This window comes from Schistocerca piceifrons, chromosome 1 (assembly GCF_021461385.2).
Source record: "Schistocerca piceifrons isolate TAMUIC-IGC-003096 chromosome 1, iqSchPice1.1, whole genome shotgun sequence".
Classification (NCBI taxonomy): domain Eukaryota; kingdom Metazoa; phylum Arthropoda; class Insecta; order Orthoptera; family Acrididae; genus Schistocerca; species Schistocerca piceifrons.
The window spans coordinates 398,668,175-398,695,754 of NC_060138.1; the positions used below are offsets into that span (position 1 = coordinate 398,668,175).

Consider the following 27,580-nt stretch of genomic DNA (forward strand, 5'->3'; position numbering starts at 1 on the left):
GAAATGCAAGTCACTGGGGCGTGGGCGAAGCCACAGCTTCTAGAAGGTTCGAAGACTGACAGATAGATACGTAGAGAGTCCTAAACAAACATACTGTGTAGTATGCAGCAGCCGTTACCCCTTCTTTTCTAGCATGTGGATCAGTCAATATTAACATAAAATGTCAGGGGCAAAATAGGTCTTGATAAAGTTACGGACTGTAATAAGAGGGGTAAAATTCTGGCAGATATCATTCTGTAAGGACCTCATGTGGAGCTATCGACGGAAGGTATTGTAATGTCAAAAACGTCTACAATTATGAAAAATGCTAGCACGATGTCATTATCGCCTTGGTGGGGCTGCAGGGAGGAGGACGCTCCAATGTTCCAGGAGAACGCAGCTGGGGTGAGAAGGGAGGGGACGTATCGAGAGGCGGCTCCGCAGTTACGGCAAAATACGCTTTTTCTTTATACATATTACATAATTGTCGTCGTTAGTCAAGTCGCGTAGAAAGAGATTTTTTTTCGTGATTATAAGTGTATTTGGATTTGTGAACGCTCGCAGACTTACAAAATGTCATACAATGGGCAAAGCTTTTGCCAGCCGTGGCGCCATTGCTACAATTCAAGTAAGTAAGTTGGTTGTCTTTACTGTTCCGATGAGTGCTGCCCCAGTGTTGGGAATTTATCGTTGCTGATGATCATTTGGTTGCCAAACACCCCCCAGCTGTCGATCTGAGTCTGCGTTAGGCATCACTTTCTCCATTTTCTACATGATTACTCTTCCTTACTAACCACTACGCTCTTCTTATATCGAAGACCTGTAGGCCATTCCAAAAATGGAACGTTATGCAGGCAGATTGGTCACGGTATGGAGCAATAATGGATGCCCAACTATCGTCATTCCTCACCGTGGTGTCCCCGAAAGCAAGGTACATTAGCTTTAGGAATTATATCAACGTAGCATATTGCATTTTGCTCCACAGAAGAGGATGATGACTGGCACCAGCCAATGCCCGATTCCCTAGAGGGACCCAGAATGTTAGAGTCGGGTGGCGCGCCGGAGACTGGCTTGTAGTCATCTTGAACGGCATACCACTCGGAGAACAATGCTGCCTAGAAACGGATTGATGCGTCCACTTAAGCGCTTTCTCAAGCCCCGCTAAACAAAACACAAGAATAAGTTCTGCGAACAACTATTTGTGCACACTCCTGTTGAAAGTATTTGGTCGGTGGTTAACTCGCTCCAACGGAGACCGGTACCTCCCAAGAGGTTGCAGATCTGGATAGACGAGTTTGCCGCTATTGTGGCACCCACAACTACCATGCCAGAATCCATCGATCTCGCGGGTACAGGTGCCGCTATCGATCTCCGAGATGATATAACCGCGCCATTCTCTCTCGTGGAAATCAATAGGGCCCTGACACATCGTCCAGGTATGACCAGATAAACTACTGCATGGTTCTCAGTATGCCTGACGATGCAAAATGTGTTCTTCTGAACATCTTTAATGACGTCTGGAGGGGTGGGAACGTTCCTGATGACTGGAAGACTTACTTATTGGTGCCCATATTGAAGCCAGGCAAAGACCCTGGTCAAGGAGCATCGTATCGCCAGACTACCCTACGTGTGTATCACTTTCGAACGTCTCCTCAAGTTTAGAATGGTCGATGGAACATGAGAACTTACTCCTGCGGACGCAATACGGCTTCCGTAAGGGAAGAAATACTTATGCTAAAATTACCTCGCTTGCGATGGACACTGAAAACACGTTCTACGGTAGCGGGTATTTAACGGCCATTTTTCTTCACTTTTCGAGAGCGTACGACAATGTCCTTATACCTGAACTTATGAACAAATTGCAATTGTTGCATCCCCTGGCGGTGATTGTACGGGTTATATACAGTTGGCTTTGTTGCTGTACCGTACATATCAGCGATCAGGACAAAGTGTTGCATGGACCCCGTATGTGTCTTGTGGCCTCCAGCAGGGCGCGATACTGAGTCCCTTACTATATGTCCTACATGTTGTCGACCTAGAGACTTTGTTCAGCCCCACCTTCAAAGTTCTGCAGTATGCGGATGACGTCTATATGTACCCTCACTCGTCCTGCTTTTGGGTCACACGCCTATGGCTTACCGACGCATATGACATTCTGGTCGAATGGGAGTTAAAAAATGGGCTCACTTTGTCACCTGATAAATCAGTTGTTGTGATATTGACGAGGAAATAGCGTAATAACTTCTCATCCCAACTTCGTCTTGGCCCGTAAACATTTCCTGTTCGGGCACAAGCTAAGTTCTTTGTCATCTACTTCGACATCGAACTCACAGAACAATGCGTCCACCTAATCGCTTTCTCAAGGCCCGCAAGACAAAACACAAGAGCAAGTTCTGCGAACAACTGTCTGTGCACACTCCTGTTGAAAGTTTGCTGCGGAGCTCATCGACAGGGTGGACAACGCTATGACTATCTTGCGTTTGCTTGCCCGACTGTGGTGGGGAGCGGAACCGTTTAAGCTCTTGAAAGGTTTTGATCCGTTCTGTCTTGGATTATTGTAGAATTGTCTACGGCACAGCAACACAATTAGCTTTGCTCAAACCTTGATGTGGTTCATTATAGAGCGATTCGTCTTGTCCTCGGAGCCATGAAATCATCGCTCGTGGAAGCATCCGTCATGCCGTTGTCCATAAGACGGTAGATGTTGTCTGACATTTTTCTCCTCAGACGAACTTCGATATCCGATTGGGCCTCTCTTAAGGCGTTGGTTCGATTCTAGAGACTCATACAGTCACCTCATGAACGACAAATGACAAGAACTCCTTTACTAGTTTGCAACTACGAGCGCGCGGAGTGGCCACGCGGTTTGAGGCATCATGTCACGGATTGCGTGGCCCTTCCCGCCTGAGGTTCGAGTCCTCCCTCGGGCATGGGTATGTTTGTTGTTCTTAGCATAAGTTAGTTTAAGTAGTGTGTCAGTGTATGGATCGATGACCTCAGCAGTTTGGTCCCTCAGGAGTTCACAAACATTTGAACATTTTTTTCCAACTAAGAGAAATGGCGCCATCTCTTTCCACTCGTTCTACAGGACACATAACTTCCCTGTTTTCATCCTTCGTTTAGTCTGTTCTTTACTCCATCCCCAGTGGCATACCAGCCGTCCGATTTCCGGACGGAGAACATCATCACTCGCGACGTGGAGCATATTCTCAGCATGCAATGGCGGCAGAGCGCTCACGTCTACACGGACGGTTCTAAATCTAAGGCCGGTGTGGGGTACGCCTTCCTTTGCCCTTCTAGTGGCGCCTACCAAATATTTGCGCTTCACCTGAGTCTTCTGTGCATACGGCGGAACTACTGAGCATCAAGGAAGCTATTCATTATGGTACGTGGACATTCAAGTTCTTCCTGATAGTTACGGACTCTCAAAGTGTGTTGTAGAAATTGCAACATCCCCCGTTTCAAAAACAGACCAAGAGATACGATCTGGACGTCTTGGCGGTCGTAAAAGATGCACAGATCTCAGCACTGCCGTTCAGTTAATCTGGATTAAAGAACATCATGGTATTCTTCGCAATGAAACGGTTGACCGCCTGGCCAAGAGGAGTATTACAGAAGGCCAGTTACACCCAACGCTGATCCCTTATACGGATCTCACATCGACGATACGGATGACTGCTTATCACGCTTGGAACTGTAAATGGCATGTCTCTCCTCACTCGAAGGGCGGCCACCTAGCGGTCATGGAACCGAACACCTCTTGTCGATCGTGGTTCGCCTCGGTGCAGCTTCGTAGACGTCATGTGACTTCTACCATTCTCATGAGGCTGGGACGCAGGTGTTACCCCACGCTCCTACATCGGTTGAAGATTATCACGTCTGGACACTGCGATAAGGACACAACGACAGTAGTGAATCTTAACCGCATCATATTGGCGTGTTCCAAGTACAAGACTGCACTATCAGATTTTTATAAGGAACTGATTGCGAGAAGTTACCCCCTCCCCACGAAAGTGACGAACACAATACGAGCAACGGTACGTATAGTAGTGCCAGTAGAACAGTGACATATAATGCACAAGAGAGCAGTAATGAAGATTTAATGTACGAATAGAGGTCTGTCACATGGTATCAGCCTGGTTCGTAATATGGTGCGTAATTAAGTGTTTTAATTTGTGTACAGACCTCTATTTGTACATTAGATTTTCATTATTACTCTCTTGTGCATTTTATGTCATCGTTCTGCCGGAAATATTGTACGTACGGTTGCCTGTGTTGTGTTTGCCATCTTGAGTTTTTCTTTTATCTTAACTATATCTGTGTGCATACTACACTCCTCACGTTGTTGTATGATGTTATCTGCATTATTGTTCTTCGGATATTGTTGTGCTTATTGTGTGATGTACTGTGTTTGACCTTTCATGTTTTGTCTTTTATTATAAGAGCGTGTGCATGTTCGTCATAATGATGCTCGGCTAGTCCCGGCGGTGGTTCGAGTCCTCCCTCGGGCATGGGTGTGTGTGTGTTTGTCCTTAGGATAATTTAGGCCAAGTAGTACGTAAGCTTAGGGACTGATGACCTTAGCAGTTACGTCCCACAAGATTTCACACACACATTTGAACATTTTTGAACAATAATGATGCTGTTTACTGCTGTTTGTAATTCCACTCTAGAGTCCACTGCCGCCGGCTGTGTAGTGTTTGCCTAACTGCGCTTTTATTTTACTTTAAGAGTGTGTTTGTTTACTAACTTCATAATTTTATGTTATTCTGCTTTTTTGCGGTTATGTTTCTTTGGCACTTTATAATCTTTGTTGACTGTATGGTCCTTGTAACCCAAGATCAAAATAAAAAGGTGAATAGTAATTGTAAAGGCAATAGTGATGAAATCTAAATGAAATTTTTATATTTTATGAATTGCCAAGACCGTTAATATTTATAGTTCATTACTGATAACATGATGTAATATCTTTAAAATTTTATTTTTTTGTTTATTCTTTGGTAGCAAATGTGATGATTCTGGGATAGCTGCTAAGTAAAGTCAATAAAAGAGTCCTAAGCAGGCCAAGTGGCGTGTGTTCTTGGTGATTTAAAATTAGACTAAATATCGTCAAGCAACATCTTTTGGGAACTGCCGCAAAAATTACGTTACAGCAATTACATTTGGTGACCCCGACGTGATAATAAGAAGATATGACGACAAACGGGAGCGTTTCCGAAGATCGCCTTGAAGCAAACAAGGTTAGCATCAAAATTCCGCCTTTTTGGAGTGAAAAACCCGAAATTTGGTTCTATCAAGGAGAAGCACAGTTCAGGATTTGCAAAATTGTCACAGAAGAAACTAAATTTAACCACCTAGTGTCACAATTAGAACCGAAATACAAGGAGATTATTTGGTACATTATTTGCGGCACAGATGCGAATAAATATTCGTTGGCTAAGGAACGTCTACTGAATATTTTCAAAGAAAGTGAAGATAAGCTTATTACGGGATTAGTTACTGGAATTGATTTGGGAGACCAAAAACCTAGTCAGTTATTACGCAAAATGCAAGCCTTGGCAGGTGTAGATATGTCAGAAAAACGTCCGGATTCAATAAGGAACATTTTAGTTGTCAATGACGAGGGATTCGAAAAGGTGGCTATAATGGCTGATAGAATAACAGAAATAAATCCCCGTAACGAATTGTTCATCATAAAAAGTGGTACTTGTTGCCAACAGGTTGTTTCGATAACAATGAGTGACTTGATGACAAGAATTTCGGGGCTAGAGCAACAAATGGCCGCGCTGTCAACTGGTTATCGAGGCAGGTCTCGTAACAGAAGCTGTAAGCGTTAATGTAAAAGAAGTCGTAGTAAGTCTCGAAATAAATACAACCCCAAGGGCAAGTACTGTTATTACCACTTTAGCTTTGGGCAGAACTGCAAGCCTGAAAAATGCACACCTCCATGTAGCTGGACCGGAAAGGGAAACGCGACCCAGCAGCTGAGTTAGCGGCAAGTTCTGTTGCCCAAGTCCATTGCCACAAAACCCGCTCATTTGTAACCGACAAAAAACGGGATTGCAATTTTTAGTCGACTGTAGGGCGGATGTTTCGGTAATTACCGCTCACGCAAATATTACGTTACAGCAGTTATAAGTATCTGCGGTGAGGCAAGACAAATGTGTGGTTCCTGAAGTGGGACCCCACCCGTTTCAGTAGTTGGAGGGGCAACAGTCTGTATGACTGACTGATCTGGCTTTGTAACGTCCACGAACATGACCTTGCTGTACTAGTAGCACAGCGAATGGCTGAAAGCAAGGGCAAGCAGCTCTACTGTGTTGTTAAATGCTAGCATCCTTCCGGGTAAAATATTCTGGAGGTAAAACGGTCCCCTGTTCGGACCTATGGGCTGGGACTACCTAGGAGAATATCGCCAGGGAAACCAAAACAGAATGTTGGATCCTTTAATTTGGTAGGTAGGTAAGTTGTAAACTTAAAAAGGGGAATAGATAGGTTGAAGTTAACTGTAGTGGTATATTAGCGAAGTTCGGTGGCAGGGTAGACTGGGTGTCTGGTCAGGAGGGTACAGTGCTGTAAATAAAAAACCAAGTAGGAGTAATGCAGGATTAGGTCTAATGACGATTAAGAAAATAGGAATGAGGGTACTCTGTCGTGAACAGCAGAGTTAACACGTTATCATGGGCAACATAGACATGAAGCCATAACCCACCACAGCAGTAAAAGTTTATATGCCAGTTAACTACACAGATGATGAAGGGATGAAAAGAATGTGTGATGAGACAAAAGAAACTGTGTAGACGGCTGAGGGAGACGGAAATTTAATTTGGATGGAGGACTGGAAATCAGTAAGAGGAAGAGAAGGAAAAATAGTAGGTGAATATGGACTGAGGGATAAGTATGACAGGGGAAACTGCCTGGCAGAATTTTAAACAGAGCACAATTTCATCATCGCTAAAACTTGGTTTAAGGATCATGAAAGATGGTTATATACGTAGAAGAGACTTGCAGGCATCGGAAGATTTCAGACTGATTACACAATAATCAGAGAGAAAGTTCTAAACCAGATTTTAAACTGTAAGATACTTCCCTGGGCATATGTGGTATCCGAGCACAATTTATTGGTTACGGATTGTAGAATGAAACTGAAGAAATTGCAGAAAAGTAGTAAACTAAGAAGATGGTCCCTGTATAAGTTGAAAGACTCAGAGGTTGTTGAGAATTTGAGTGTCAGGCAACGATTGCCTGAAACAGGGGAAAGGAATACAGACGACGACTTTGGGTAGTTTTGAGAGTGAAACAGTAAAGGCAGCCGAGCTTCAAATAGGTAAAAGACATAATCTAGTAGAACTCCTGAAATATTGCACGAGATGTTGAATTTAATTGACGAAAGTATAGATTATAACAATGCTGCAAATGAAACAGGTGAAAGGGAATGTCTAAAATATGAAATTGACGGGGGGTGCAAAATGGCTGAGCAGGGACGGCTAGAGCACAAATTTAAAGATTTTATAAATAGAGAAGCGCATATCACTAGGGGAAAGGTGGATTTAGAGAAAAGGGGAGCAGCTGTATGAATTTCAAGAGCTCAGATGGAAAACTAGTACTAAGCAAAAAAGAGAAAGCTGAAAATCTGAAGGAGTATATAGAGGGTCTATACGAGGGTAATGAACCTGAAGGCAATGTTGTAGAAAGGAAAGATGACATAGATGAAGATAGAATGGAACATATGATACTGTGAGAAGCTGTTACAGAGCACTGGAAGACCTGAACCGCAAGAAGGAGCCTGGAGTGGACGACATACCGTCAGAACTACTGATAGCCTCGGGAGAGCTAGCCATGACATAACTCTCCCGTCTGTCGTGTAAAATATATGAGACAGATGACACATACTCAGACATCAAGGAGAATGTAATAATTCCAATTCCAGAGGTAGCAGGTGCTGTCAGTTTAATGAGGCAGACCTCGGGAAATATCACTTCGGATTCTGAAGAAATATAGGAAGACATGAGGAGATACTGATCACATGATTTACCTTAAGGAAAGGAAAACCAATATTTATAGCATTAGCAGAGATGGCGAAAGCTTTGACGGTATCGGCTGGAATAGAATGAAATTCTGAAACTAGCGAGGGTTAAAATACAGGGAGCGAAAGACTATGTACAACTTGTACAGAAAGTATATGAGAGCATGAAAGGGAACAGTGTCTAAGTCGGGAGTGTGATATGCTTTTAGCCTACCTCCGATGATATTCAGCTTGTACATTGAACAAACAGTGAAGGAAACAAAGGAGAAATTTGGAAAAGAAATTGCAGTTGAGAGAGAAGAGACATGAAGTTTCAAGTTAGCCAATGACTATGTAATTCCGTCAGAGCATAGGACTTTGAAGAGCAGCTGAACGGACTGGACAGTATCTTGAAAGCAGGATATACGATCAATATTAGTAAAAGATAAAAAATGGTAATGGAGTGTAGAGACATTATCTAAGACGATGCTGAAGAAATTAGATTTGGAAAGGAGTCACTAAAAGTAGTAGATGAGATCTGCTATTTGAAGAGTAAGGTAACTTGTGATCCTCTAAATATAGGGCAAAAACTTTACCATATCAATGGCAAGAAAAGCGTTTGTGAAGAAGAATGAACATCAAATATAGATTTAAGTGTTAGCAAGTCTTTTCTGCATGTATTTGCCTGGAGGTTAGCCTCGTACTGAAGTGAAACGTGGAGGTTAAACAGGTCAACATGGAGAGAACAGAAGCTTTCTAAATATGGTGCTACAGAAGAACACTGACGATTAGATTGGTAGATCGTGTGACCAACGAGGAGGAACTGAAAGGAATTGGTGGGAAAGGAAATTTGCGGCATAACTTAAGGAGGGATTGTTTGAAAGAACACATTCTAAGATGTCAAGGGATCACAAGCATAGTACCGGCCCGAAGTGTGTACGGGGGCGGAGGAGGGAGTGGTAGAAAGGTAGTGAGGAGAAAGAGATGAATACAGAAGCAGATTCAAAAGGATTTAGGTTGCAGTAATTATTCGGAGATGAGGCTTGCACGGGATAGAATAGTATGGAGAGCTTTATCAAACCAGTCTTCGGACTGAACACCACGATAATGATGTTTGGTAGACATTCTGGTTACGTTACTTGTTTTCATTGGATGCGAAATTACTTGGATAGAAACAAATTTCTGGAAGAACTTTGTTACGAAAAGCAGTTTCGTAATGAAATGGGAGCATATCTGATAATGTATATGCGTGGTTACGATTAGCATACTCTAGCCCAAAGACATTTTATATTTTTCTTTAAGCGTAGCAGCTTGCACTCGCTCTTTTGTTATTGTTACCTTTAGGCAGTAGTTGCAACAGCGGCAAAGTTTAGTTCATCTTTATTACGTAACGTAACATGTTCTTCATTGTCTGCAGTAGATGAAAACAATACTAAAACAGTGACACAGAACCACTACTCCCCATGTGAGCAGGAGGATTTGGGTGTAAAGCAGTGGTTACATGTACACATTGTTACCTAGAATCTCTTCTTGTAATGCTGGCAATGCCGCTAAAACGTATCCGCGAATCGTAAAGCCTTTCGTGATTCGTTTCGTGCTCACTTAGAAACAATAACGCGGTAGTTTGATTGTGTAGACGCCCTTTAAATAATAAAATAAAACGTCAACTCCAAAGCATCGTTTCTCCTGCGGAAACTAGCTTATCTATCCACGGCTGTTTCTGACAAAACCTTTATACACGCTTTATTCTAATTACTTCGTAGCGTAAAAGTTTGCTAAATGCCGTCACTGTATGTTTTACGGACCGTCATAACTGCAGTTAAAGAGCGGATGTTCTTCGTACGTCCGAACGTTCACAAGAACGTGGGGTTAGTTCAGTAGTCAAAGCAAATCAGCACGCTATCAGTCTCACACTTTAATGTAGTACTACTGAAAATGATCATGACACATTAATTTACCAAAAGACTGATTTCAGCTGGAATTGATCTTCCACGAAATCTTTCTTCAAAGCTTTTTTGTAAAGACAGTTTTCCCTTGGAATATATCCGACCCATTTTGATTTCTTGCTTCCTCTCTTTTCTTTTTAGCATTTAATCTTTCGTTAGTGTCTCTTCCTATCTATTTTATTTAATCTTTCGTTAGTCTCTCTTCCTATCTATTTTATTTTCTCCATTCTTCTGCACAGCCAGATTTCAAAGCTTTCAAGATATTTCTTGTCTTGTTTTTGTGTTGTTCAATTTCCTTTGCCCTTTGTAACTACGTTCCATATAAAGCATTTGAAAATATATTTCCTAAATCAATTCTTATTGGTCCTCTTGCCGGTAGTTCTCGTGTCTTTTGTAAATGCTTCAGCTACACTCTCCGTTTAGATTTTTTCTGTCTAAAATATTATATAAAGTTATGCAGAGAGTGGAATATAACGACACCGACAAACTTCAAGGGATTGTTGAGTGTGTTTTGAAAACCAAACTGCGGACAGAATCCCATGTCTGAAACGTCATCTAAGGACGCTACAATGCATCCAAACTACAGTGGCCAATGGGTACTCCAAAGTCAACTTTTGACGACTAAAGAGAGTTTGCATGCTCTGCAGTGTTGTGACAGGCGTGGACACGTCAGCTGCTCTCTAACGATTTGAATACTGGCAGCCTATTCGCGAGGAGTTGCGATTAGGTCTGTCAGCGAAAAAACCACGTTAGCTGCAGAATGGGTAGCCTGCAGCTTTGAAACTTCTGCTCTTACGTTCTGTGGCAGCATCAGACGTTCCGGGCTCGGGTTCTTATTCTTATTTCTCAAGACAACGTCTACAACCCGTCAAAGTCGGTTGGTGTCGTTTTGTTACACCCTTTATGTTCTTTTCTCAGATGACAACAGCAAATTTGAGATATTTATTACATATTTTGAATCACAATCTTGAGTGAAATTAAGATTTTCAATGACACAATTAAAACTGTATCTGCGTCTTTGATGTACGTCTCACCTTTAATGTCAGTAGCAAGACTGTAAAAGTAATCTCTCAGGTCCAGGATAACAAAGAGTTGTCTGAGGACAAAGTTATCTCTGGATAGTGTAGTAATGTCTCTTTCTACATCTATAGCCTGCAGAACACTTTAAAGTGTATGATAGAGCGTATATCCTATTGTGCCGCCTATTAGTGTTTCTTGTCTCTCCATTCGCGTTTGGAGGGCAGAAAGATGACTCCTTACATGCCTATGTACACGTTGTAATTCGCGTAACATTGTCTTTGCTGTTCCTAAGGGAGCACAAAGTAGGAGTTTTCAGCATATTCCCGGTTTCCTCAGTTCAAAAATGGCTCTGAGCACTATGGGACTTAACTGCTGAGGTCATTAGTCCCCTAGAACTTAGAACTAGTTCAACCTAACTAACCTAAGGACATCACACACATCCATGCCCGAGGCAGGATTCGAACCTGCGACCGTAGCGGTCTCGCGGTTCCAGACTGCAGCGCCAGAACCGCGCGGCCACTTCGGCCGGCCTTTCCTCAGTTAATAGTAGTTCTTGAAACTACGTTAGTAAACTTTGACGGGATAGTTGTTTATGTTAAACTATCTGCCAGTTCTGATTTGTCAACATTTCCATTACACACGTATGCCAAATTTCCTACGCACGACTGAGCTTGTGCAATTCATTTCTTGTCCCCACAAACTATCACACTCAAGCTTAAGTTGACTGATGGCACTTGTGACTCACTGATATTTTTGTGAAGAGCTAAAAACGTTTTGCATTTCCTCCATTGCACAATGTTACGTTTTTGTTGATTTAAAACAAGTTGCTAATCTTTGCACGACATTGAAATCTTATCAAGAAGCTGTAAGTGTGCCTCAAAAGTAGTTGGACAGCACATGGGATGATTTAGTGGAAAAGGCACAATATTGCTACAAGACAGCTGCTAGTCACCATCAGGTATCGCGTCATAGAAATGTTGTGCAGTATCTACAACAGCAACTGATGCCTTTCCCGATAAGCGTCCAAGCCGTTACTAGGTTTGGAAAGGCTCAAGCAGAATATCTGCCTGATTAGTAATGTTTTTCCAAACAATATTTCTTTATAGGTAACAGTGTCATCGACTAAATCTCTCTTAGGTTACTATCAGCATTGTCCGCCACGTCATTTAATATAATACACGTATAGTAAGTGTGCCAGCACACTTGCCTTGGGAACTTCTGAACTTATGTCTAATCTATTGATGACTCGTCATCCAAGATAACATTCTGGGTCGTCTTCACCAAGAAAACCTCAGTCCAGTCACAGATTTCGTTTGTACCTCATATCTAAATATACGTCTACGACATACTCCGGTACGCAGCAAGACTCTATGCGGTGCAGGGTGTCTTGTGTCATTAGTAAGTCATTCCCTTTCGTGTTCCAGTCGCAAGTGGAGAGAGTGGAAAAGCTGTAGATATACCTTCGTACGTGCCCAGATTTTTCTTATTCTCCTTTCGCGGTCCTTATGCGAAATGTACGTTGACGACGGTACAATGGTACTGAAATCATCTGCAAATACCGGTACTCTAAATTTTCTCAGTAGTGTTTTGTGAAAGGAACATCGACTTCCGTCCAGGGATTCAAGTTTCAGATGGCAGATTTTTTACGTAACAGTCGCGTGTTGATCGAACCTACCAGTAACAAACCTAGCAGCACGCTTCTGAATTACTGTAATGTCTTGCTTTAATCTGACCTGGTGTAGATCCCAAACACTACAGCAGTTTTTAATAATGGGTGACACTAATGTGCTACATCCGGTCTCCTTTGTAGATAAATTAAACTTTCGTAGGATTCTCTGAATACATCAACTACCGACCTTACGTGCTGTTTTCATTTTATATCCCTTTGCAACGTTACGCCTCGACATTTAATCGACATAACTGTATCAAGCAGCACACCAAAAATACTGCGTTCGAACATTACAGGATTTTTTATTCAATTCATCCACATTTACATTTTTAAACATTTAGAACAAGTAGCCATTCAATACACCAAATACAAATTTGTTTAAATCAAGCTGTATCCTCCCAGTCACTTGATGAAAACGCTTTTCCTTACTCTACTACATCCTCTGGGAACAGTCCCATATTGCAACTCATCTCTCATTCAGACCTGTCCTATAATATTTCCCTGGTACACTCTTGACGGGGCGGCCGGTGTGGCCGAGCGGTTCTAGGCGCTTCAGTCTGGAGCCGCGCGACCGCTACTGTCGCAGGTTCAAATCCTGCCTCGGGCGTGGATGTGTATGATGTCCTTAGGTTAGTTAGGTTTAAGAAGTTTTAAGTTCTAGGGGACTGATGACCTCAGATGTTAAGTCCCATAGTGCTCAGAGCCATTTGAACCTTTTTTTGAACTCTTGACGGTGCCCTTGTCTCTGATGAACATTCGCATCCAGAACAACATGTTCGGTTGTATTACTTAAGTCTTAGAGCCACTCATATATCTGGGAACCTATTCATTTTGCTCAGATGCTCGTTAACAGTCAGCAGTGGGTCACTCTGCCAAATACTTTCCTGTATTCTAGGAACATGGAATCTGCCTGCTGCCCTCCATCCATAGTTCGCAGGATACCATTCGAAAAAGTGGCAGGCTGAGTTCTCCATGAGCAATGCTTACTAAATCCGTACGGATATGTCAAAAGAAGTTTCTCTGTCTCAAGGAGATTTAGTACTTGCACTTGCTTTGGTTAACAAAATTCCTGTTTGGGGTTTGCAGGTGGTTCCACCCCAGTGAAGCTGTACATAGAGGTGCCGGTGGTGGACGAGCAGACCTGCCAGCAGAGGTACTCGCGATGGGACCGGCGCATCGTGCCGTCGCAGATCTGCGCCGGCGGCAGGGGCGGCGATGACTCCTGCGCCAGCAACAGCGGCAGCGCGCTCATGGCCTTAGAGGGCCAGCCGCCCAGGGCCTACCTCATCGGTGTCGACTCGTACGGCCGACGCGATTGTGGCGTGGTGGGTCACCCTGACGTCTACACCCGTGTCTCCTCCTTCCTCACGTGGATACTCGACACCATTCGGCCATAACGTCATTTACTTGTCATACACCAAACCACATCCACAACACATCATTGTGGCCTATCGCGATATGCACCATTTGACTGGATGCATCCAGACGAAGTACATGAACTCTCAAACCATAATGTTCACAGTAATACAATAAAAAATAGCGATATTACCCATTAAGAGATTTTAAGTCAAAGCAGGATCTGTTCTCGTGCCATTTCTCACCATCGTCTTTAAGATATTTTTAATTTAATTCTTTAGTTTTTCTTCGTCGTTGATTTCTGTCTAGAAAACACTTCATTTACAACAACGTCTCATTAAAGGAGGAAAACTGAAATACATTTGACACGTGATCTACATGTTTGTAATGGGGCTGAACAGCCGATTGTGATAGTAAGAATTTCGAGTAATTTTTAATAAGATCCATTCTGTGAACAGTAAAATATCGTGAGGTTTTTATATCTGCAAAATAAGAATATCAATGGCAACCAAAACACCAAAAGTTGAAAGGAATAATCTTGATAAATAATAACAATTGCTATATCACCTGACGCAACATACTATTCTATACAGCAACATAACTAAGTTATCCTTCTTTCTCAAGCCTCTTAATGTTCTAGTTTCAACAACTGTGTTTCATCCAATTATGCAGACTCAGTTTTTAAATCACGGAAAACAGGACTGCTTTGATGTTGTTTTTGTAGCTTCTTCCATCAGATAAGCTATTTATTTACGACAGTTATTAATAATTTACACAGTTTTTTTTACCTTACGAGAACGTAAATTCTCTTCTGGTTTCCTTTCTCATCGATTGGTGGTTGCATTTATGAACGTGTTTTCCATCAGGGAAAATGATTTTGAACATTGAAACCATTCTGAGTATTAAGAGAACTTTGCAAACTGAAATTCATATTGTTGTCCTTGTGAATCATTGGAGTAAACTGTATCATCATTTATACACTCCTGGAAATTGAAATAAGAACACCGTGAATTCATTGTCCCAGGAAGGGGAAACTTTATTGACACATTCCTGGGGTCAGATACATCACATGATCACACTGACAGAACCACAGGCACATAGACACAGGCAACAGAGCATGCACAATGTCGGCACTAGTACAGTGTATATCCACCTTTCGCAGCAATGCAGGCTGCTATTCTCCCATGGAGATGATCGTAGAGATGCTGGATGTAGTCCTGTGGAACGGCTTGCCCTGCCATTTCCACCTGGCGCCTCAGTTGGACCAGCGTTCGTGCTGGACGTGCAGACCGCGTGAGACGACGCTTCATCCAGTCCCAAACATGCTCAATGGGGGACAGATCCGGAGATCTTGCTGGCCAGGGTAGTTGACTTACACCTTCTAGAGCACGTTGGGTGGCACGGGATACATGCGGACGTGCATTGTCCTGTTGGAACAGCAAGTTCCCTTGCCGGTCTAGGAATGGTAGAACGATGGGTTCGATGACGGTTTGGATGTACCGTGCACTATTCAGTGTCCCCTCGACGATCACCAGTGGTGTACGGCCAGTGTAGGAGATCGCTCCCCACACCATGATGCCGGGTGTTGGCCCTGTGTGCCTCGGTCGTATGCAGTCCTGATTGTGGCGCTCACCTGCACGGCGCCAAACACGCATACGACCATCATTGGCACCAAGGCAGAAGCGACTCTCATCGCTGAAGACGACACGTCTCCATTCGTCCCTCCATTCACGCCTGTCGCGACACCACTGGAGGCGGGCTGCACGATGTTGGGGCGTGAGCGGAAGACGGCCTAACGGTGTGCGGGACCGTAGCCCAGCTTCATGGAGACGGTTGCGAATGGTCCTCGCCGATACCCCAGGAGCAACAGTGTCCCTAATTTGCTGGGAAGTGGCGGTGCGGTCCCCTACGGCACTGCGTAGGATCCTACGGTCTTGGCGTGCATCCGTGCGTCGCTGCGGTCCGGTCCCAGGTCGACGGGCACGTGCACCTTCCGCCGACCACTGGCGACAACATCGATGTACTGTGGAGACCTCACGCCCCACGTGTTGAGCAATTCGGCGGTACGTCCACCCGGCCTCCCGCATGCCCACTATACGCCCTCGCTCAAAGTCCGTCAACTGCACATACGGTTCACGTCCACGCTGTCGCGGCATGCTACCAGTGTTAAAGACTGCGATGGAGCTCCGTATGCCACGGCAAACTGGCTGACACTGACGGCGGCGGTGCACAAATGCTGCGCAGCTAGCGCCATTCGACGGCCAACACCGCGGTTCCTGGTGTGTCCGCTGTGCCGTGCGTGTGATCATTGCTTGTACAGCCCTCTCGCAGTGTCCGGAGCAAGTATGGTGGGTCTGACACACCGGTGTCAATGTGTTCTTTTTTCCATTTCCAGGAGTGTAGATTGTATTTCTAGTTCCTCATAGTTTATAAACAAACACGTCAAAGTATATCTTGTTTCACAGTTCAAGTCATATACCAAACAACGCCTGGTAATTGCTGATCTTAAGGATTTCTCGCCAGGTAGCTCTGTTGTCCCCCGTTGGAGGTTCGAGTTCTCCCTCGAGCATGTGTGTGTGTGTGTGTGTGTGTGTGTGTGTGTGTGTGTGTATGTGTGGGTGTGTGTGTGTGTGTGTGTGTTGTCTTTAGGTTACGTTAGTTTATCATAGATTAATTAGTGTGTAAACCTAGGGACCGATGACCTCAGCAGTTTGGTCCCATAGGAACTTCCCACAAATTTCCAAATTTTTTTCCGTTGTTCCCACTGCTCAAGGGAAAGTGATAACCAGAAAGCCAGTGCTGTGTAGACAGTGCACACGCTGCCACCTAAAATGTCTACATTTTGGGTGTAGTTTATGAGTATTTGAGTAAAAATTACCACTGATCAATAGGCCATCTTCTCATTCAGGAGAAATCATAAGCACATTTGTAGCTGTAATAAAACTTGCCATCTATGCGAATGGCAAACGTTTATTATTCAGTAATGAAACGCAAAATTTATTTTTTTGCTCACCAGACTCTCATACCTAAATGAAATAAAACAGAATTAGCTCAATGGTCAATTACAGAAATTATGATATACTCACAAAATTGCCCACGTCATTTCCAACATTAAACAAGACATGCTTAGGACCATTATTAAGGTAGGAATTAAGGTGAAGAAACTGTTTAGTGATGGTGCTTACGTTGTTAAGGGAAGAGGTTTTTAATGACCCTCCGACGATGAGGCTAACAGACGTGGATCTCAAGGTAAAATGGGGAATGGAGAAAAATGGATGCGGAAATCGTGGTGCTGTGGTGTGGCTGAGCCTTCTAGATACTCTTGCAGATGTTAGAATGACGTACTTCTGTTGGACTCATATACAACTAATACCAGATAACAGACGGGACAGGTGTGGTCCAAGCAAACATGAGACACAGGTGCTGTACCTTATAACAAACAGAGTGTTTATATAACTATGAAACGAAACAGTGTTCCATATTGATCCCTTTTTATTACGAAATTCTCTCCTGACATGCACGAATTACAAATTATTACAGGATCATTTAGTTCAGAAGTAATGCAGAGAGTTAGACAGTTATCAGTTGTTAACAATACTAATCGAACACGTGAATACCTCAGCAAGGATTATCTACACAATAATTCTCGGAAAGTAACTACGCAGTAATCGTAATGTGACTGCCTGAATTTGACATATCAGTGAAAGAACTACACGCGCGGCTAACATTTCCGATAGTCGTAATGAATCTTCAGTCACTCGTGACAGTAGTGGAATCCGAAGTGAGCGCAATCGGTCCTCCACATAAATTCTCTAAGTCAAGTGTTCTCTTCTGCCACCTCAATCAAAGTGTGCTTTCTGTCATTCCTCGAACAAATGTCTTCCTTGCCAAATTTGAAACACAACTGCTGGCCAGTGATCCATTTGTTAGCTAGACAATAATCTTCCCTCGATCCAAAAGTTTTGCTAAATTTACTATCCTTTACTGGCCTTTGCTAGCTGCTCTTAAACTATTGTAAATTACTCTCTTGCTCTTCAACCAGCTCGATGTTTTAGCCAAAGCGATCACTTCCACACACGCATTTCACGGAAATTGGTGTCCAGATTTACCTTACTCGTTATCTGTTTATGTTAACCCATGACGATCTCTCTGCTGTGCTTCAGTCCGGTTCTAGGCGCTCAGTCCGGAACCGCGCTACTGCTACGGTCGCAGGTTCGAATCCTGCCTCGGGTATGGATGTGTGTGATGTCCTTCGGTTAGTTAGGTTTGAGTAGTTCTAAGTCTAGGGGACGAATGACCTCAGCTGTTACGTCCCATAGTGCTTAGAGCTATTTGTACCATTTATGACGATCTCTCTTACGAAGTTTTAGGCCAGTTATTATTCACCTCAGGCAAAGCAGTGACAAAGTCGGCTCAATGCTTCACAAAGCGAAACGAATTAATGTTCATAAAGAAGGCCAGCCACTTCTCACAAAACGCCGTTTATCTATTACTGACTGTCCCAAGCCTAGCATTTCCAGAATGTAACTTCTTGGCGCTAAAGAGTACCTTTGAAGTTTGTTTTGCCCGAATGTTCATGCTTGTAGGAACTGAGACTCCGTGAGCGAAGGTCTTTGCCACGCCACATTAACTATTCCTGCGAATGTAGCCACGGACCCATAGTGAGAAAAGCGCATAGAACTATACAAAAGCTGCAGAAAGGCGATTGGGAAGTTCAGTATGTCCATAGTGGATGACGAATTGAGACTGTGATTTAAATTGGCGATTTATCTGGTAATAAATATGCAATCAGTCACTTTTTTACGATTTATTCAACCATGAACATGTTTTCGAGCCATTACAGGCTCATCATCAGATGGAGTCGTAACATGAACATTATGCTGTGGACCAACTGCAGCTAGATACTGTGTTGGTACTGCTGCCGGAAACAATGGAAATTTAGCAATCGGTGACGAAAGTTTTTTATGTTTTAGATACTTACAGTGCACTGCCTTGTCGTCTTCGTATCAGATCGCGTCATATAATGTGCATTATTTAGCTATGTTCACAAATATACACAATACTTAGCTACAATGGGTTTTACACTGATTCACAGAAAGTAAACACTACATGTCTTTGCAAAAAATGTGGATATGGTAGATATTACACTTTACTACATAATGGTCTTTGGCAAGAGATACGTTATACTATGGTACAAATATTACTGGTACAGATTTTGTATTTCCATAAATGAAATGTGGATGAAGCCCGGCCAACAGGCATTACATGCATTGATCAAAAATGATAGTGCATTGAGAATGGCTAATTTCTAGCTGAAATCTGTCTGACAATAAAACTTAAAAAGGACGACTGGTAGCTGAAACCTGTGATTTACAAGTCAATATAACAGGCGCTAATTGCAACAGCCTTCTGAATGGAAGGTAACCTGATTGCCATAAATGTTGCTAGCTGCAGGAGTGTCTTCATGTTGGTAACAAAATTTTTAATATGTTCCATAACATGGTATTCTGTAACTTACAAAAAGTTTTTACTTATGTATTAAATATTTCACTCAATCTGTTTACCATCTGTTCAACGATTAATCCATATTAAAAATGTTGTTGTTAATATGAAGACACTCCTGCAGCTAGCAACATTTATTGAAATGTAAAATCTGTGCCAGTAATATTTGTACCATAATGCAACGTATCTCTGGCGAAAGACAATCATGTAGTTTAGTGTAAGATCTATCATATCCACATCCTTTGCTAAAACATAGAGCGTTTACTTTCTGTGAATCAGTGTAAAACCAAGTGTAGCTAAATATTGTGTATATCTATGCACATAGCTTGTAAGTAGGCTGTTTAGGTTTTTATGTTGGTAACGCCACGTAGTGCTCTGTATGAAAATCGATGACTGCGCTGTGTGCAGTCTGTGGCTGGTTGGACTCATTGTTGGAATATTCGCTAGTGTACCGTTGGGCAGTTGGATGTGAACAGCGCATAGCGTTGAGCAGTTGGAGGTGAGCCGCCAGCATTCGTGGATGTGGCGCGAGATGCCAGAGTTTTGAGAGGTTACTATGAGAGCACGATCTGGACGTGTGTCTGTCAGAGAAAGGAAGTTTGTTTAATTGGATGACACAAAATTATATATGTATTGTGACTTTTGAACACTATTAAGGTAAATATGTTGTTTTTCCTCTATCAAAATCTTTCATTTGCTAACTATGCCTATCGGTAACTAGTGCCTTCAGTAGTTAGAATCTTTTATTTAGCTGCTAGTATTGGCGCTCGCTGTATTGCAGTAGCTCGAGTAATGAAGAGTTTTGTGAGGTAAGTGATTCATGAAAGGTACAGGTTAGTGTTAGTCAGGGCCATTCTTTTGTAGGGATTATTGAAAGTCAGATTGCATTCCGCTAAAAAATTGTGTGTCAGTTTAGTGATGATCAGAATAAGTAAAGAGAAAACTGTCTGAGTACGTTGAGTTTTGCTCAGCTGTTTGAAAATCAAATAATATATAAGAGTTCGTCCAGCACTGTCATTCCTTACGTACAAAACGGGAAGTTTCATATGTCGACCCTTAGCAGAGGATACCTCACTGGAATCGTCAGATCTTTTTCTTATAGTTTGTGTAATTGGTGTAGTTATTGTTTATTGCTAGTGCGCAGTTGTAGAGACAATCTCCTTTGTAGTTGTTGTTCTTCATTGTTGTACAGTAAAACAGTTGTGACATACATGTAGATTTGCACCAAATATTTCGCAGCCGCGCTTGCAATTAATTGGATATTATTTTCAGGGCTATTTTAATGAGTTTTCTTATTTTGCTCTTCAAATTGTGCTTTTCTGTGTTATTGTGTGAAATATTTTCGCAATTATGGCGTGTGTAAAACGTAACACTAGGCAGCAAAGTCAATTGAGAAATTACAATGAAGACGATAGTAGTGTGTTAGCACCACCATGTAATAGATTAACAAATATTCAGAATAGCAATTTAATGATTGTGCATAGGGAAACGGACCAGGCAATAAATAATGGTGTAGACAGTGAAACAGCTAGTGAACACGGTAGTATTGTCGATCGATCGGTTGGCAGCAGCTCGCCCCAGGAATGCGAAATGACAGGACACAATCTTGCAAATACTGTAGATTCAGGTTTTGCGTCATTACCCGTTTCTCAATCGAGTCAAGACCCATTTTCTGCTTTTCAAAATGCGAATGTTGCCGGTGCAAATGCACAGCCGAAAAGTAGAGAGGAACATGTTTCAGACATCAGTGCATTGTTATTACGTCCGCCCCCGGTAGCTGAATGGTCAGTGTGACGGATTGTCAGTTCTCTGAACCAGGGTTCGATTCCCGGCTGAGTCGGGGAATTTTCCACGCCCAGGGACTGGGTGTTGTACTGTCATCATCATCCTAACATGCTCATAGACTGCAGGTCGTGGAAGTAGTGTCACATTGTAAGACCGGCGAACGGCCAGTCTGACGGGCACCCTAGCCATACGATTAAATATATAAATTATTATTAGAATTAATGCAACAAATGGAACGACAGCTTCAAAAGTTAGAGACTACGCTTGAACAAACACGTGAAGTCTTAACTACTGAGTTACATAACATCGAATCTAAATGTCAAAAAGTCTGTAATGACGTAAAAACACAAATTTGTGAGCATTTTCAACCTATTTCTTCGCATCATGAAAATGCATTACAGACTCACGAAGCAGCTATAAAGGAACTGCAAACTATTCTTCATGAAAATCACGACACCTTGGAAGCTAAAACTGACTCAGTTGCATCTACCGAGTCGGTTACGCAACTAGCAAAAACTCAAGAAAACTTAAAGGACATGGTAGATATGCTTTCAACACAAATGGACACTGAAACTTGGTTCAGAAAAACACACTGAGGAAAACGGTTCATTATCGGCGAAAGTAGCCGAACTTTCGGATCAGTTCATTAACTTATTTACAAATGTTGACGATGATCTGAATGACAAAAGACCAATAGCCTTTACTGACACAGAAGAGTACGAACAAATTAGCAAATTCAAACAAAATCAGAATTAAATTATAATGCAACACAAAAGAGAAATCTTGGAAGTACATGATCAGTTGGCACAAGTAATACAAGAATTACGTATTTCAGGGGACACTCATGCTCCAATACGTGAAGAGGGACTTAGAAATACGGAAAATCCACAAAATAATACCACAGGGCACTTCGGAAATTTTGAAAGAAATTGGCAAGGTGCACCAAATTTTTAGATGGAACCGCCGACACGACGTAACAATGACCGATATGCGTCTCGCCGTCATAATGACTTTGACAATAAGCTGTTCATTACTATGCGTAAATTCAAAACATTTAAGAATTCTGGCAACGACGTTCATCCACAAGCGTGGCTTCATCAATTCCCTCATTGTTTTCCTCCCAACTGGAAATTAGAGCACAGATTAGAATTTATGTGTGACTACTTAGAGAATGAACTAGCCATAAGAATGGGATCGGTCATTCGCGATTGTCACACTGAAGGAGAAATTTATCAAGACTTCCTCTCAGCACATTGGTCTCAAGCTACTCAAGACCAAATAAAACATTGCGTCATAATGATGAAACACTTTGAAAAATCTGAATTTTCCAGTCTCGTCAAATATTTTGAAGACATGTTCCACAAGAATCAGTAACTGTCAAAACCATACAGCCCTCAGAACTTATTCGCATTTGCTTAATTAAGTTGCTGGAACATTTAAGACATATTATTTTGGCAGGACGTTGCAAAGACGACATCGAAGCTTTTCATGGACTTTTAGAAGAACTGGAAATTGACACTGACAATTGCGAGAAGCAAAACCAGGAAAACAACAATTACAGGTCATATCCATCACAATTCCGTGACGACAGAAATAACTGGACACGACAAGGCTATTCTTACAACGTAAATCGTGACCAAAACAGACACCACCCATATGACAACCGTTGGCAAAGTAATAATAATTACAGGGAAATATGACCTCTCTGTGGTAATGACTATCACAGAGACAATCATAGAAACAGACAATATGGGAACCAGAACTGTTATTATCAAGGGAGACAGAATAATTTCAGATGCAACAGCCCACCACGCAGTAACGACTCAGGGAGAAATTCTCCACGAAGTTACCGGCAAGGGAAATTACCGGAACTACCAACATGACGACAGACGATATAATCTTAACAATAGACCAGAATTTAATCAGAACTGGCGGGATTCAAACAGAGCAGGGCCCTCTCGACAAGTTGAAATTGTAGAGGTTAGATCTCCAAATCCCAATAACGACGCCTGATAACAAAGAGACAGTAGACAATGACTCACAACGTTGGCTGCCACAAAACGTACTTATGAAGCTGACGACGTAGCTGCCGTGGCTATTAATTACGTAAAAATGGAAGACATTAGGGACATCTTACTCCAGGAACATGACGTTAAACATAACAACATTGCATATCCTGTAATTCAAATTACAGGAAATGATGTAAAATTTACAGCAGTACTTGGCTCTGGCAGTCCCATTTCAGTAATCAATGAAACAGCTTTTAGAAAATTCAACAAATCGAACAATTGCCCCACGCTTCCGTTACGTAAGATTTAATTACAAGGTGCAATCTTTGGAAAAAGTGTAGATGTACGCAAACAAACCAACTTTATATTCTTTTGTCAAAACCACAGATTCTCTATGAACTTTCTTATTGCTCCATTATTGTCGACAGAAATTATGTTGGGAGTAGACTTTTTGAAAGAATGCAAAGCAATCTTAAACTTTCATGATGCTGAAATAAGTTTAGGGAAAGAAAGTAAGTCAATAGCTTTAAAATTTGAAGATTGGCTCTCAAATCATGACGAGGAAATTAATCGGCTTTACCTCTTGTTAGACAACAGTTCGGAATTTCCGACGCAACTTGACACTAACAATCACTCTGCAAGTATTGACAGGGACGATATCGACGACGTATTTGATACTAATGACTTAATTCAGAATAAAATTCAAACAATTGAAAACTGTTATGACACTGATAGGCAGGACCTTTTTGACATTTTACAAGCACATTACACAGTTTTTACTCACAAAACAGGAACAATCAAGGGATTTCAATACCAGTTTCGTGTTCATGAGCATACTAAATTTTGTGTTAGACCGACTCATTATATGGACCGTGTTAGAACAGAAATACAACCTTTGCTTGACGAGGGCATTATTGAACCTACAGCAAGCTCATACATTAATTCATTACATGTTGTCGAGAAGAAAAATGGATTTGTCAGGCTTGTCTTAGGTTTGAGACAAATCAGTACTATCATCATTCCTGAAACATAGGTCACCAATGTTGGAAGAATTTCTTCAAAATTTTAATGGTGTTAAAGTTTTTTCCTCTATTGATCTCAGACCGAGCTTTTATCAGATCGAACGCCATCCATAATGTAGAAAATATACAGATTTCGTCGTTTGTTATCAGTTTCGGAAACTTCCTTTTGGTTTGAACTTTTCTTCGGCAGCATTTATTCGTGGGCTAAATTCCATATTACCTGAGTTCTTAAAACGTCACATCACCTTATATGTGGCCAATATTTTAATAGCAGAAGCCTCATGGGAACAACATAATCGCATCCTCAACAGTCTGTTACATATTTTTGCAGACTGTGGAATTACAGTTAACTTGGAAAAGTCTGAATTCGGTAGGGCAAAGGTGAGGTTTTTGGGACACATTATTTCTTCTGAAGGCATTCAACCGGATCCTGAAAAGTTAGAAGCAATCAGAGCCATTCCAGTTCCATCCACAAAAACACAAGTTCGCAATTTTCAAGGTCTCGTGAATTTTTACCGTCGTTTCCCGAATATGCAAATTCTAGTTACATCAAAACTTTGTTCTCTCACTGGAAACAATGCTATTTGGGACTGGGACGAACAGGCTCAGTTCGAATTCAGTTCTTTGAAAGAAGCGCTGCTTAACGCGCCAATATTAGCTCATCCAGATCTGTCACAAGATTTCTGCCTTAGCATGGATCCTTCTAAAGTTGGTCTTGGTGCCCACATATTTCAAGAAGCCATAGAAAATGACACTACTGTTCAGAAAACCATTGCTTTTGCTAGCCGCGTGTTAACAAAATCTGAAAAGAATTATTCTGTCACTGAATTAGAAGCTTTAGCTATCGTTTGGGCATTTAACAAATTCCGTTTGTTTCTTTCTGGTAAACACGTAAAAGTATACAGTGATCATCGTGCACTACAATTTCTTATGTCTTCAAAATTAAATCATGACAGGTTAAAACGTTGGGCATTGTTTCTGCAAGAATTCCACTTCACAATATCCTACATTCCCGGCAAGAAGAACATTGTTGCGGGCGCATTGTCAGGTGCACCGGCTGGGCTTGAGAAAAACAACAGAGGAGCTAACCTCGAAAAAAATTTCTGTATTCTTTACTTTCAGAAAGTAGCCTTTGAAAACTTCATCACTAAATCCTTAAAAGACATTGCTTATGAACAAGGTAAGGATCCGATTTGGAAAGCCATCAAAAGTAAATGGCATGAAAGGACGAACACGCAGATACGGCATTATTTTCTGGTTAGAAACAACATACTCTTCAAATGTTGCACTGTTGATAACAAGCTATGGGTACTTTGCAATCCTGACGATTATATTAATAAGCTCATTTGGTACATTCATTTCAGCTACGCACATTTTGTTCCACGAAAATGTTATCATATTCTTCGGACGACTCGTTATTTTAACAATATGGAAGAGAGAATTCGAAGAGTCTTGTCTATTTGTAAACTTTGTCAAAAAGCTAAACCATCTACCAACTCACATCGTGCTCTGTTGTTCCCTACCATTCCTTCTAAAATAAAGGAATTTGCTGCTGTTGATTTCTTGGGACCCTTTGTCAGAACATCAAATGGATTTTCGTACGTTTTAGTCGCTGTTGAACTTACTTCAAAATTTGTTTGTTGAACTTACTTCAAAAATTGTTACTTTCACACAGTGGCGTAAAGCCACTGGACGGTCTGTATCCAACGCCTTTGTTAAATATTTCTTATGTGAAGTTGGACATGTTGCTAACATCATTTCAGATAACGAACCCCAATTCAAATCTGCTGTTTGGTCACATATGTTTCGGAATCGTAAAATCAAACCCGTTTGTATTTCATTGTACTCACTACATTGTAACCCGTCTGAATAGATTATGAAAGAAATCAATAAGCTTTCCAGACTTTGTCACAGAAAGCATCAATATTGGGATAGGTATTTTCACTTATTTCAAAACGTGCTGAATGAAATACTTAATGACTCCATTGCTTTACCACCTATTCTTCTACTGAAGAATGAAGAACCACCGAACAGAATCAGAGAGCTTGTACCTTTTCCAAATACACGTAAACTTCGACACAAAGACATAAATTGATTTGGGTATTAAAAATATAAATTCTGCTGCAGAAAAAAGGAGCAAACTACACAGTAAAGCAAATCCAAAGAAACTATATATTGGTCAGAAAGTTCTCGTTAAAGCTCACATAAGAAGAAACACTTGAGTCACAAATTCTTTCTGATTTACAATGGACCTTACAAAATCCGACGTATACCACATGATAATTGCGCTGAAGTTGCAACTCTGCATGCTAGGAAGAGTAAAGGATTACACCACATTTCACAATTAAAGCCGTTTATTGAGAGATAATCTGCTTTTTAACATAGTCTTTGCCAACAAATTTTTCACTTGATATTACCAGTATGCTTTGTCACACTTGGAAACTGTTAATATGCAACTTTGGTTTGAAGTTAACTAGGAAACTTATTTAGACAGTAATTACAAATGCATTGTTATAGAGAACAGACGACACAGTATTATTGTGTATACATTCTTGCGTGTTACTTGCACGATTACATTACGACTATAAGGCTTACATACTTAGAACATATACTGTTGATGAAACATTAATGCAACGTTTTGGTTTACTTGAAAAGATATTCTTTTTTTAAAGTACTTTCTGAGGGATTACAGATGACTTAGTATTTGGTTTGTTTGACAGCTACACGATTATATCATGTCGCTATTAATGAGTGACACAATTTATATTATTGCTTTTGTGCTATATATGTTTTATATCTCCACAGTTTTTCTGTATTCTTCTGTAAAGTAAAACATGTTTCAGTAGTAACTTTTGTGGTATAGCTACAATGAGACAGCCTTTTCTGTACCACAACAATACACTACACTACAGTACTTTCTTGATCATAGCAATGAGCATAATAGCTACGATATCTATATGCATAGCATGTTCACTTTTGTTTATGACGGGGTAAGTACATTGAACTTTGCAGAACTTTGCTTATGGACGACGACAGCTACGACACTTGGCACATTTTACCGTTAAGTAATGACAGAAATTATCTTACAGCAAAACACACAGTTTAGCGCTACAGGACACGTATTGGAGTCATTAAATTTTGTACTTAAAACATTTTTTTGAAAGATTTTTGAATTATAAAGATACAAAGGTTTTTAGTGATACATTTCATTCCATTGCTGTAATCTGTAACACCTAAAGGTATAATTACATTAATACTCAGGGGGTACACGCCTACTTTGTGTACTA

At 41.4% G+C, this 27,580-nt stretch overlaps 1 protein-coding gene across 1 annotated transcript in view; it reads left to right on the plus strand.

Annotated features, from left to right (window-relative positions):
• Positions 1 to 14,132, plus strand: part of LOC124728510 (CLIP domain-containing serine protease HP8-like) — a 39,900-nt gene extending 25,768 nt beyond the window's left edge. The window contains exon 5 of the mRNA XM_047248488.1: positions 13,706 to 14,132. Within this exon, the coding sequence (XP_047104444.1) occupies positions 13,706 to 14,016 (311 nt within the window). The 3' untranslated portion in view covers positions 14,017 to 14,132. The remainder of the gene's footprint in view (positions 1 to 13,705) is intronic.
• Positions 14,133 to 27,580: the final 13,448 nt, after the last annotated feature.